Below are 13809 nucleotides of genomic sequence, written 5' to 3' on the forward strand. Positions count from 1 at the left end.
ACTGACTTTGTATAAATATACAAAAGAATGAAGGCTATTGCTTAACGCATTGTAAGCCGCCCTAAGTCTCCGGAGAAGGGCGGCGTATAAATTAAAGCAAAAAAAAAAAAAATCTAGACAATCAGGACTAACAAAGCCGACTCTTACAATTCTTTAAAAAAGCAATAGTTTAAAGGAAGGACTTTCTTCTCTCCTGGCACACAAAATAACTCAGTGCTCCTGTTTGGCTATGTGTTACTTAATGCTTTAAAATACAGAGCCCTTTGTCATGGGTTGGAGAAGAAAATAGTTTCTTAAATGGAAGAATTATTTCATTAGGGGTGTTACTTGGAACCCGGACTATCTGATTATCTGTATAGACATACACCCAGTGGTGGGATTCAGCCAGTTCGCACCACTTCGGGAGAACCGGCTGTTAACTTTCTGAGCAGTTTGGCAAACTGGTTGTTGGAAGAAATCATTAGGGCAGAGAACCGGTTGTTAAATTACTTGAATCCCACCACTGCATACACCTAACCTCTTGCTCCGAGTAACCAATTATGAAACAATCATACATTCCAGAACTGTACATGAGACTGAAAACTTGAAATATCACAGAAGGCACTAGCAAGCCATTTCTATATTATTATCAAAAACACTAAATTGGCCTCTTTAAGTAATTACTGAGAGTGGATCTCAAATTGAAGGAATGTTTATCATTTTATTTATGATCTACTATAATAGTTTTGCAGCATTATTATTATTTCAGTAAGATAGTACTCATGCCTGCACAGTATGAAAAAGTAATGGAAGGAAGCAACAGGCCAGCAAGCAAAGCTGGCTAGTCTCTTCCCTTACAGAAGAGAATCCTTTCACACTGTTACTCAGAGCATTTCCCCACTTCTATTCAACCCATTCTGCACTGTAATCGCTGAAGAGAAATACAATTAGAAATAGCATTATATCTTGGCCAACTGCAGGGGAATTGTAGAAGAGATAAGATACTTCTGCCTCCATATTTTTAAAGTCATGGTTTATTAAATAGATTTTATGCACTATTTTTATCCAAAAAAATTCCTATAAACTTCACCTAACTAAAAACATCCTAAGCTTTCACAGAAGCAATTTCCATCAATTCATCTGCCAATTACTGCAGAGAGTGAAGGGAGCTAATATCATTATTCAAACTTGCATGCAACTTTTTAAAGGCTTTTTGCAACATCTTTGTATAGCTTTCTTATTGATTTGATTTAATGCTGCCCAAGCCAAAGGACTTTGTATGCCTCACATATACCAAAACAATATAAAAAACAAAACAAGTAGTCCTCAATTTACAACAGTTCATTTAGTGACCGTTCAAAGTTTCAAGACCATTGAAAAAGTGATTTATGATAGTTGCAGTGTCCCAGAGTCATATGATCACCTTTTGCGACCTTTTGACAAGCAAAGTGAATGGGGAAGCCAAATTCACTTAACAACAGTGTTATTAATTTAACAACTACAGTGATTCACTTAATAACGGTAAAGTGGGCAAAATTCACAACTGTTTTTTTTTTATCAAAAAATGGATGGGGGATGAGGCAGAAATACAATAATATATTGATATGTCAACACCAGATCTGGGACCAAAGCCAGATTTTAAGAGTTTTCCGGAACCCCAGGAAAGAGGGTGTTACCCTTATCTCCAGGAGGATGCTGTCTGATGGGGGCAGCTGTGACAGAGAAGGCACCCTTTCTTGATACTATAATAAACAGGGCTGCTGGGCAGCTCTCAGCAAATGCCATAGATTAAGGGCAGAAAAATAACCGGTTCAGGTTTTTCTCCTGTTTGCCTGTTTGATTAATTGATTGATTTGTGTTGTTTATAAAATCATTTTAATCTAGGCTGTCTGTATGGTTTGATTGTTTTATCTGTTTTTATTGGGTTTGTACACTGCATATAATCCATTGAAGTTGGGCTAATAAATTCAGACAAATAATAATTACTCCAAGTTTTAGTATCAGCCAAGAAGTCCACACATAATAGACAAACAGAATAGTCTTATCTCACACTGCAGTGTTCTTAGATGTAAGAACAAAGTCCTCAAGTCAGATACAAGCTGATAAGAATAGATACAGACTTTTAATCTCTGTCCAATAATCAAGAAGTGATGTAGAGATCCATCTCCAATTTTTGGAGCAAGATGCTTCTTAACTATTAGTCACTGACAAATGCTTGTAGAAAAGGGATATTGTGTTCTAGTTCTGTTTGAGGTCTTGTCATAGAGATTTGGAAAACTGGATATATGGTTACAGTAGATAGCTGAGGTTTTCCAGCACCTGAATCTGAGAAAATAGAAGCAGAATATTGATTTTTTTTTTCTGGAAGTTTCTGTTATTTTTCTGTTTCTGGGTATTTATTTTGTAAATTGTTTTATTTGGATTTTTAACCATCTGTATGCCATCTAGAGTTACTCTGATGAGATGAGCTGCTATATACATTGTTACAGTAAAGTATGTAAGCAACAGTGAAATTTAGAAGTTTGTCATGAAAATTATTATCATGAGAAATTCTCAGTTTAGCAGAAATGAATTATCCTGAATGGCTGATTTTGTTTCCAATCTCTTGAACTGGATTATAGGGACCTTTTCCATTCCCTCAGCACACTAATTCCTCCCAGCTCCCCTGCATGAGTCCCTTCTCAAATCAATCTTCTGTGTTTTTCATGTCAATTTCGTGCAATTGGATATTCTCTGGCAGCTCAAAGAAGAGAATAAGCCTGATCTACAACTTTGACAGTAACTGAGTAGTACAACCTAGCATGTTTTGTTCCATTACATTTGAGACCCATCCATGTTGGTATAATTGATTTTTCCACTGCCCACTGCCAAGAGTCAAAGGTTTGAGATAACAATCTTGGTGTTGGGGAATTTCCAGATACCTTTTCCTCATTTCCTATTCATTCTCATTTCTTACCCAAGCTCTGCAAATTTCATCTCTGTTATATTTGTGTTTCCATTTTGTTGATGATACACACAAAGGAGCTGATTGTGGATGCAGAAGATACCTGGATCCGCCTAGAAGGCCTTTCTGAAAATACAGAGTACACTGTGCGCCTGCAAGCAGCTCAAGATGCTGTGAGGAGTGGATTTATCTCCACTATCTTCACTACAGGTAAGAGCAGTACATCATATGTTATCCTATTTCGCATGGCCACCATAACCACCATAGTTTTATTAAGAGAATGATTTTTAAAATGAGCTCTGTCTGATTTGCATCATTCCTTATAATTAACTGCTCGGGTTCAGAACAGCACAAACACAGAGCAATTTTCATAACTATTCCATGCACAGTCAGTTAGTATTACTAAAGCTTAAACCTCCTAGCAAAAATTAACTCTCCTTCCTCCCCTACACAAAAGCAGTGAAAGTAAAATACATTGTGGAGCCTGTTTACATAATATCATGGAAGTAGGCAGTAGCATTGCCATGACCACAACAAAGACAGGCCAACAAAAGCAAACACTTGGTCTCTAAATGCAAACTTTTTTTTTCACACATTTTTTCACGCAGTCATGTAGGGACAGGAAAAGGTTGGGATGGGATGGGCTCTTTCTCTGATAACTCCACCATAGTTTTTCATTTCCTGATCTAGCACAGAAGGAAAAAATGGAAAATGGGAATGGGCATCTCCCAGCCTGCTTTACACAATCAGAATGACTAGAAATTGCAGATAAATGACTGTCCCAGCCACCCCAATTTATGGATTGCTGGTGAACAGAGTGACTGAATTGGTTGAGTGAGGTCCCACCCAGGGCCGGATTTTCCTATAGGCTAACTAGGCTTCAGCCTAGGGCCTCAAGATCAAGAGGGGCCTACATTCAAATTGTTAGCAAAATTAAAATTACACTTTCACTATAGGTGAAAGGGCCTCATAAGTGGAATAGCCTAGGGCCTCTTTTCATCTAAATCCGGCCCTGGTCCCACCATGCAAATCTTTCCATAGGAATTCAAGATAGAGATTTTCCAAACCAGTCATCTGTTTCCAAAGTTAGCAATGAACTAAGAACATGAATAGATGACACAAGGGAAAAACAAATGTACTTCTTCAGAAAATTAGGTATTCCTTTTTAATTTTCTTCCAATAACACTGAACTTTCTATCCTGTTTATTATTTGACTTCTGTGTGGAACAACAAAATGAAAGATAACAAAATCAGAGTAGCAAATATAAATCCAGCACAGAATAATTTAAGGCAAGGGAAATTTAAAGAAAAAAAGGTTTTGACTGGTACTAGGAAAAGAATAGAAGTAATGCCAGAAAATCTGTCTGAAGAAAGAGTCCCGAAGAGAGGATGCCTCATTAAAAAGGAACTGCTGCCGGTTGATTTACTTTGGAAGATAGGGAGTCAATTTTAGCAGATTCTTATGTGGATAGACTTTTACACAAAGTAATTTCATTGCAATTCCAACATACCTGGAGGGTTTCCAGCTCTTCAAGGTGGTCCACACAGGGAAGCACAAGCCGTGAGTATTAACACTAACTTTATTGTATGGTTACAGTATCAGAATCTTGCAGATCTGAAAGCACGTCTCCTCTCCTTTACTTTTATTGTCCAGAAAATTAGGGAGGGTCTCTTCTGAGATGCTTCCCATGCCCCTTTTCCTTCTGTGGACTGAGGTATCCTTTTGCATTGTGATTGTCTAGGCTGTGGCTCTTCCTCCTGTCTCCCAAGGTCACTGCCACATACCATTTACAGTAGTGCCACCAAGGTTGACAAGCCAGCATACTGTAGGTCTTTCAAAATAACATAATATGTTACATATATTAATTTCATAGTTGTGGCAAAATATTCAGATTTACTAACTGGAGTTTCCAAAGGGCTTTCAAAAGCGCACCTGGACTGTGCAGTGTTACAGTGATTTTTCTCCAGGTCATGAGCTAGCAGAAAACTATGCTAGTATAAAATGCACTGCCCACAGATCCTATCACTAGACAGAACCACCAGAATGGGTTTTTGCCCAAAAAAGAATAAAGAGAAATGAGAGATGTAGGGTGCAAATGTCTCATTTGGTCCAATTATTGGCACCGGAAGACCCCCTTCCCATTTCTTCCACATGCATGCAAAAATATACTTTACTTTTCTTTTTTGCCACCCACTGCAACAGTTCTACTTCTCTTGCAACCCAAGGCAAGAGAAGGTGGAAAGCAGATCTTTTGGTGCCAGTTCTCTTTCTCTTCAGCTGCCACCTCCCACAGGAAAGCTGTTCAATACACTCCCTGAAGATTACATGCCATAGCACCTAATCTGAACATGGGCTGCATTTTCTAACATGTGTTTTATGGAAGCCCATTGCTGTGCTGGAGTGTGGGTTGTAATCCCAGTTGCTATAGCTTTTATATTTCTGTGTATGTTTCTGTTACTTTTCATATTGTGAACCACATGGAATCATGTATATGAGATTGGCAGCTATAAATCCATTAAATATATATATACATGAAAGCCCACATGCATGCATGCATGCACACACACATACCTGTAAATTAGATACTGTTGTGGACAGTTTACTATGACCACTTTCCCACCTTGCCTTCCTCGGACAGTTTCTTGATCCTACTCAATATCTCTGCAGGATAAGATAAGAACTGTTTCTTTCCCACATTTCTCTTGCTATTCTCTTGCCCTTTCTGCATCGCTCTCAGGAAGCCCCTCCCACTCAGGGTAGAGAAAATGAATAGTTTTAACCAACTGTTTTAATACCTAACATCTATTTATTCCCAATACAGCAAGATTTTTTTTAAAAAAATATGAATATCTAACTCCACAATCTGAATGTTTCCTTTGTGTTGAAGTGTCAGTTTATGAAGCACATTGTTATAATCCAGGTGCTACTGAGAAATCTCGCCTTAGCAGAATACTATTCTGTAAACACATTGTGAATAAGAGCAGAACAAAAGGATAGCTGTGTGAAATTACTTCTTTAGAAAGCCACGTTCAAAAATGGTCAAATCCATTTTCATTTGTATTAAAGTGTTCAGAAGAGATGACAAAAGGGAAAAGAGCTGTCCACCCATTCGCACTGTCTGTGTTTATATCTAGTAGCCTAAAAGGAATTCCTTGGACGTATTGCAGACCTATGCTTCACTGAGACAAATAAAAAGGCTTTTGAAGTGTCAGTTAACAACAGTAGCTATCAACAGACACAAACCCCGCTTGCTTTAAATAGCCAGAGATCAGTGGCTGCTACATTATTCTTCCTTCCACTTCACTTAGGATAAAGGATTAGAGCAAGTTTGTTGCAAAGGATAAAAGAGTTTTCAAAATGATCCATCCAGCTTAGTTAAAGCTTATCAAATCGCTTGGTGTAATTTGACATAGCATGCTTATATACATCTTCTCCCTTGGTCACTTTTCATAGAATCATAGTGTTGGAAGGGTCCTTGGAGGTCTTCTAGTTCAACCCCCTGCCCAGTGCAGGATCCTCATTACATCCTGGATATATGGCTGTCCCATTTTTTTTTTCTTGAAATCTTCCAGTAAAGGAGCACCCATGATTGCAGGAAGTAAGTTGCTCCACTGCTTGATAGCTCTTACATTTAGGAAATTCCTCTTTATTTCAAATTTGAATGTGTCACTGTAAAGCTTCCATACATTGTGTTCTACCTTTGAGTGCTCTAGAGAATAAATGCACACTCCCTTCCCTATGACATCTCTTCATCAACCAGATGATTGGTGTCGTGTGTCCCCTTAGCCTTCTCTTCTGTAAGCTAAACACATCACATTCCTTTAAACAATCTTTGGAGGATTTTGTTTACAAGTCCCCCCCCCCCAAAGTATCTTTGTGGCTTTTCCCTGCATTTTTTCCACTTCTCAATGCCTTTAAGTTGCCAACCAACTTCTATATTTTTAAGAGTCTTTCTGTTTACTAAGGAAATGCTATGAAGGGGACAGATTTTAGAACAACCTTCAACCCTAGATGCATGCATGGGTTTTACTAAAAGAGATTCCACTATAGGGATCTAGGATCAAGAGCCAATCCAGTGCAGATTTGGCACTCCTCACATCCTCTCAGTCAGCCTTCCAAAGGCCCCACAGAGGTGATCAACTGAACACTCCTTTGAACATCCTTCTCCAATCTGGGCTTCCAGATGTATGGACCAACTTACAGAATTCACAATATAATGTGTATAGTCTGACAAAAAGCAAAAACAAAAAACGTCTCAAGATGCCAGTCTGATTAAATTCTGGTAATGCTTTCCAGAACAATAAGATATGATTAACAAAAAGGAAATTCCCTGGCTGTACACTGAAAGTGTTATGCCTGCTCATGTTTATTGGAAACATAACAAAGAGGCCTTTTATTCCTTGCATCTTGTTAATAACTATCTGTCCTTTGTTGTTCATATGTATAGAAACCTTCAGGGGAAACACATTACAAGTCACACAAAGGAAACATTCTTTTGAATGTCACCCATTTCTTCCAAGGTCTGTTGAAAATTTTAAAGGTATTAATATAAATGGAAAATAAATAATCCCCATGAAGTGAATTGAGGAGTATAAGCGGTTTAAATATTGTAAAAAGTAAATGTCTCTTTGCACAGTGAAAGACTTGGAAATATCTATGAATCTTAAAAAAGGAAATTATATAAGCAATATTAGTCCCAAAGGCAAAATTGTATGTGTTCATTGTCATTAAAGCAATGAAGAGCTGTTTGCAGTGCCCTGCAAAACTCTTGCTCCATTTCTTGAGAAGCAGAGGTAAACAAAATATGTGCAAAACAACCCAAATTAGCTATTAGTACTAATGATATTACCTAGTTTGGATAATGAAATGTCTACAAGAAATCTACCAAGCACAGAGAGCACCAAGAACCCCTCACAACCCAAATTATTTGATAGAGTTCAATCATTTACTGGTACAGAAATTATACATAAGTGTATGCAGTATTCTTCATGGCACTTAAGAATAGCATAACCATTTTTTTCTATTTACAAAATCTTAGTCATCTGTAGAAGCACAACAACTGATCTGATGTTTTGAACTAGGAAGATCCCAAGTTAAGTCTAGGTCTGTGGCTAGAATTTTTATGTCATTTATTTTCCCCTGACTCTAAACTGTACCCCTTATTTGGCTCAAGGTTTGTGCAAACTCAATACCATGGTCAAGTCAGAAGGTCAAAAAGACTGATAGCAGAGAACAGTTCTCTTCCAAGGTACACCTCAGAGTATCATGCACTAGAAGGAATCTAAATGGGAAAGGAGGTCCCTATTTGCAAGAAAGAGGGGTGTCTTCAATGGTTGTCTCCAGAAGTGCCCTTTGTACAGCAATTCTAGCTAACCTTCTCAAAGGAAGGTTGCACAGACATCCCTCTCAGCAATTCCCATTTACATTGCTGATTGCTGGGACTCATGGCAAAACAATGGCTACTGTGGCAAAGGAGTAGTTGTCTAAGATTGTACAGCCAGAGTTATCATGGGCCACATCTTTTGTTATTCAGAGCAAATGGCAGAGGTTTGTCATCAGCAACTTCTTCAAACATCGTTGTTACCTCAAAAACAGTCTGAGCTTGTTTGATACCCAGTTTTCTGTGCACAAACTGCATTCACTTTTTTCAGTGCTGTTGTTCCTTCAAATAGTTGTTAATGGTTATAAATCAAGGACTACCTGTAGCCTCCCATGGATCAAGTTCCTCCATAGTTCTGAATAATTTCTTGTTGTAAAATTAGAAGTGACCCTTAGATCACCTCCCTAGTTATCAGCAAAAAATACTAGTGATATTCATATTAAGGAGCGTATTTTCTTTTCTTTGAAGTAAACTCCTAGGATGTGACTTACTTCATTGATCTTAATTAATTATGAATGATATCCCTGGTAAATATGTAAACAATCCTGCAATCTCTCTTCTGCTGTTATTGCCCCCATCTACAGGAGGCCGTGTGTTTATGAATCCTCAGGACTGTGCCCAGCATTTGATCAATGGTGACAATCTGAGTGGCGTTTACACCATTTCCCTTAATGGGGATCTCAGCCAGAGAGTGCAAGTATACTGTGATATGACTACAGATGGCGGTGGATGGATTGTAAGTGAATAACCAATGCCACATGTTATCCAGTTCAGTTATCAGAGGTAGAAGAAAATGAACACATCTAGTCCAGCGTATAAACAATACAACTTTTGTGTAGTGCAACTTTTCATTTTATAAATACCAACTTATGTTTTGAAAGTTTGCCAAAATAACTATTGTCATTTATTTTTTTCAAAATTCTTTCATCTCTTCATAAATTAGAGGTAGCAGAGCAGAGCTTTCTGAAAAGAATCTTAAATCATGAAAAAAACATTTTAGTCCATCAGAGGCTCTGAGGTTATTAGCGTGAAACTTTAAAGGTTGTTGTTATAGAACAAATAGATGGAAAAAATTTGTATCGAGGCCCATTTTAAATGGCTGATCTTCAACACAAAACTTATTTTGGAAAGCAAAGGTGGGGGGGGGAATCTTACAGATACTTACTGTATATTTTACCTGAATGAAAGTTCTTAGATAAAGGATGTAAAGCAGGAATGAAAAATATGAATCAAACATCAGAATGACTTGCTGAGATATTCTATTTCCCATGCCCTGAGGACTAAGTTAATAATAGTTACAATCAGGTTCCTTGTGATTGGTTTTACACTGAAACTCCTTTTGGGAGTGAAGCTGCAACTGATTCATGGTTCTATCAAGGAAATTAATCAACGGTGAAATTTCCATGTTCACTGCTCAATATATTGCAGCTAGAGGGAATGTGTGGACCCAGGATAGGCTACAGAAGACCTGTGAGATGATTTAATCTCAAAAGGAAATGTGTTTCATTTTTAATATGGGCAAAAGGCCTTATTGCTGATATTTTCATTTCATATATAGGAGATAGGAAATTACACACATACACACTCACACATAAACACAAACACACATAACAGGATTAGATTGCAGTCGATACTGTGCATTAGCCATCCTCAAAAGATAGATCAGAGGTAGCAAAAGTAACAATAAAGCACTCACATACTGTAAAGCCAAGTAAGGCCATAAAATTTCTTACATAACCTGCATGAATTCTTGAAGAAAAATGTATTCCTACTCCATCCACTTCAAAGCTTGCTTATTCAATTTCATATTCAAACTTTCACAGATAAAGCTGCCCATGTTCCAGGTTGGAGTGAATTTCACAATTGGCTTAAAATAAAAAAAATCTTGCTTTTGCTGTTCTCACAGCTGAGCAGAAATAGTTTAGGTTCCATCTACAGTAGCACATCATGTTGATTCCCTTGAGAAGTTGCCAGCAACATATCCTATCAGCCAGAAATCATCCCTGATTTCCTGAAAGAAGTGGGGAAGAAATCATATTTCAGATGTTTATAGAACTGCTGGTATAGCAATAAAGATTAAAAAGAGATGATAATCAACATTCAGTATTGAATATTCATATCTTCAGGACTACCTCATTCAACCAGAATTAATCTGTCTAATACAAACTATATGGGAAAAAATGATCATAGTTCCCTCTACCAGCCCTCAGCCATTCCCTCCCTTGGAATGGCTGAGATTAGGAAGAGATACCTCTCTCTTGGAGCAAACCACAGGAAGACAGCTTGCCCCAGCTCTGCAGGTCTTCTAGACATTGGTCAAAATCAAACTGTTCCAGAAGATTTTGGGGTAATTTCCCTGTTTCCCCAAAAATAAGACCTGGTAAGACCTTATTATCCCCCTGATAATAAGCCCAATTGGGCTTTTAAGCGCATGCGCTAAAATAAGCCTCCCCCCTGAAAATAAGCCCTCCCCGAAAATATTTAAACACAGAACTGGAAATCAGGTAAGATGGCAAGAGGAGCCCCATCTTGCTCCACACGCCCCAAAATAATAAGACCTCTCTGAAAGTTCTCTCACTTCTACCACTTATTCCTCCATAGTGGGTAATGCCAAATCTTTCCACAGAGAAGTGGTGTGTTTTTTTTTACTGACATCAATGGTAATGGTTTTTATAGTTTTACTTTTTTCATTTGTATTGTTGTATTGTAGATGTTTTTAGGTATGTAAATTGTCTGAAGTTTAAAAAAATGCAGTGGTTTAAAAATCTGGTAAATAAATTTTTGCACTGAATGTAAGGAAAGAGTACAACCAGTTCAGAAACTCCCTGAAATTTCTTATGTCTATTTTAAACTCATCAACTTTTTCCCTTTGAAGTTTTCTGTTAGAAAAATCACACATCTTCCTGCAAGACATATTGAAAGTCTTCTCATTTCTTACAGTATCCTTCACCTTGATCTTTCCTTGCAGGTTTTCCAGAGAAGACAGAATGGATTGACTGATTTCTTTCGCAAATGGGCAGACTATCGCATTGGCTTTGGAAACCTGGAGGATGAGTTCTGGCTGGGTAACAAATCACTAACTTTGTTTGCCACTTACACTGTCTGTGGAGAGACTAGATATCTGTTCATCATAGCACCTGAAAACATGAACACATCTTCTCTCTGTCTCCTCTTCCCCCCGATTGCCTTTTTTAATCATTGTTCTCTCTGCCTCAACAAATAGTCTGGTTGGCTTGGCAGCTTTATTCATTTTTTGTTCTGATTTTTATTAATAACAAACCACATGCTATGAAAACACATAAAACAACTAGACACAAGAACAGTTTTTTTTCCCGAACGCGATCACTCTGCTAAACAAATAATTCCCTCAACACTGTCAAACTAGTTATTAAGTTATTACAGCTTTGTATAGAACAACACCACTTAGGGGGGGCCGAAAGCCCTAATAAGCAGGTATATACATAAAAGTATGCAGGCTATTGCTATAATGCATTGTAAGCCGTTCTGAGTCTATGGAGAAGGGTGGCATATAAATTGGACTAATAAATAAATAAATAAATAAGTCTGCATTATTATTAATCTTCTCATCGTTCCTATCACCCATCTCCTCCCACTTATGACTGTATGACTATAACCTTGTTGCTGGTATCCTTACGATTTATATTGACTGTTTCCTAATACGATTTGATTGCTTATTTGTTCCCTATGACTATCATTAAGTGTTGTACCTTATGATTCTTGACAAATGTATCTTTTCTTTTATGTACACTGAAAGCGTATGCACCAAGATGAATTCCTTGTGTGTCCAATCACACTTGGCCAATAAAGAATTCTATTCTATTCTATTCTATTCTATTCTAGTCTATTCTAGTCTAGTCTAGTCTAGTCTAGTCTAGTCTAGTCTAGTCTAGTCTAGTCTAGTCTAGTCTAGTCTAGTCTAAAATGGCTTATTTTTCAGGTAATGAAGCCCTTTTGCTTCCATAGAATGTGTTGATCAAATTCTTTGTTCAGATGACATGGAATCATTGTCTTATGCACATATACTTTTAATTATATTACATGCAGTCACACAGCATTATAGTATCTGCTTAAAGAAAAGCCTATGCCAAGGAATTATTGTGCATTAAGTTTATATTCCTTCTAGCCCGCAATGTATAGGAAGCACAATATAATTCCTAGCCCTACCTTTGTGTATTATAAGGAAATATCAATAGGGCATAATTAAATGAATTCCTTTACTATAGAGAATTCTGTTCTTCTGTAACAGACTATATACTACATTAAACACAACATGCCCCAAGAAAGTCTGTTTTGAGAAGATGCCAATCCTTAATCTAGCTGCACTCTGTAAAAGTAAAGATTCTTTCAAACTGAGTCTGACTCAAGGTGACTACACAAATATGACTATATAAATTTCTGTTCAGTAATGCACAAGCAACCCTCCCTCCCCAAATTCCCTGTCTACCCTGCAACCTTTGGATTTCCTAGTGATTTCCTTTTCAAGTCTTAACCAGGCTGAACACTGCCTTAGAAACAACCAAGTTCAAGTAGATGCTGCCATCTACTGTACACAAATATTCAGTTTCAATTTAGCCTAATACATATGCCTGGTCTGCAAAGGAGAATTTAAGACTATTCCTCTTCCATAAAACAAAGAACCAATTTGGCAAACTTATTTAATCATGAAAGGTAGCTCTAACTCTCCTTTTTATCAAAAACCATAATTTTTAATTTATGACTACTGTATTCTGGATGGGCATTTTGGTAAAAAAATTGAACTTCATTTTTCACTTCATTGTCTCCTTTAGACCTGTAGAAGAAATTATTAAGGAGTTGAACTATTTCTTTTCTATGCCTAGAGCAGCAGAAAGAGATTCTGCTGATTGTGTTTCTATGTTTCGTTGAGGTAGCAGCGTTTTGCTCTTTAACATGCTGTCAGATTTCTTTGTTTCCCCCTAGAAGTTTAAAACACATGGCTCCTTGACCCCGCCTTCATCATATCTCACCCATTCCCAGAAAAAAAACATCTGGAAATCCATCTGAGAGGGAAAACATTGGGAGAGAGATTGATAGCTTCTGTCTATTCCTTTAAGGTGCTTAAAGGGGCAAGATGCAAGAATCACCAGAGAATTTTTCAGCATAGTCATGAATTTTAGTGAGAGAAACATACAAAATGAATTATTGGAATAAAATGGTTCAAGATAAGTGTGATCATATTCATTAAATAATTCTTGCAGCCCGAGGATTTCATGATCTTGGAAAATTCATGGATGTGCATGCTGGTCAGTTCCCCATATAAAATGAAGATACCAATAGTAGTCAGGTGAAAACAGCTTGACATTCAGCATAAAGGCCTTTCTATAACCATCATGAAAAGTTTCTGGATAAGGAAATAAGCTATCCCTTCCTTAAAAGGCTGGGCCAATGGATCAGTGTTGTTGTTATTGTTTTTAATAGTCATTCTATTGTAAATGCAGCCTTCACACCCATATAGCAAGTTCATCA

The 13809-nt window shown here is 37.4% G+C and overlaps 1 protein-coding gene and 1 long non-coding RNA gene across 2 annotated transcripts in view; one reads left to right on the forward strand and one right to left on the reverse strand.

Moving 5' to 3' along the window:
- Window positions 1–4524, reverse strand: part of LOC148114739 (uncharacterized) — a 66995-nt gene extending 62471 nt beyond the window's left edge. Inside the window, exon 1 of the long non-coding RNA XR_015733506.1 lies at window positions 4435–4524. This is a non-coding gene — a long non-coding RNA (uncharacterized LOC148114739). The remainder of the gene's footprint in view (window positions 1–4434) is intronic.
- The window catches only part of TNR (tenascin R), a 494447-nt gene that overhangs the window by 464488 nt on the left and 16150 nt on the right, over window positions 1–13809 (forward strand). The window contains exons 18-20 of the mRNA XM_060690152.2: window positions 3001–3133; window positions 8889–9040; window positions 11273–11369. Of these exons, the coding sequence (XP_060546135.2) occupies window positions 3001–3133; window positions 8889–9040; window positions 11273–11369 (382 nt within the window). The remainder of the gene's footprint in view (window positions 1–3000; window positions 3134–8888; window positions 9041–11272; window positions 11370–13809) is intronic.

The sequence above is a fragment of the Pantherophis guttatus genome, chromosome 3 (genome assembly GCF_059756535.1).
Source record: "Pantherophis guttatus breed Tessera chromosome 3, ASM5975653v1, whole genome shotgun sequence".
Taxonomy (NCBI): domain Eukaryota; kingdom Metazoa; phylum Chordata; class Lepidosauria; order Squamata; family Colubridae; genus Pantherophis; species Pantherophis guttatus.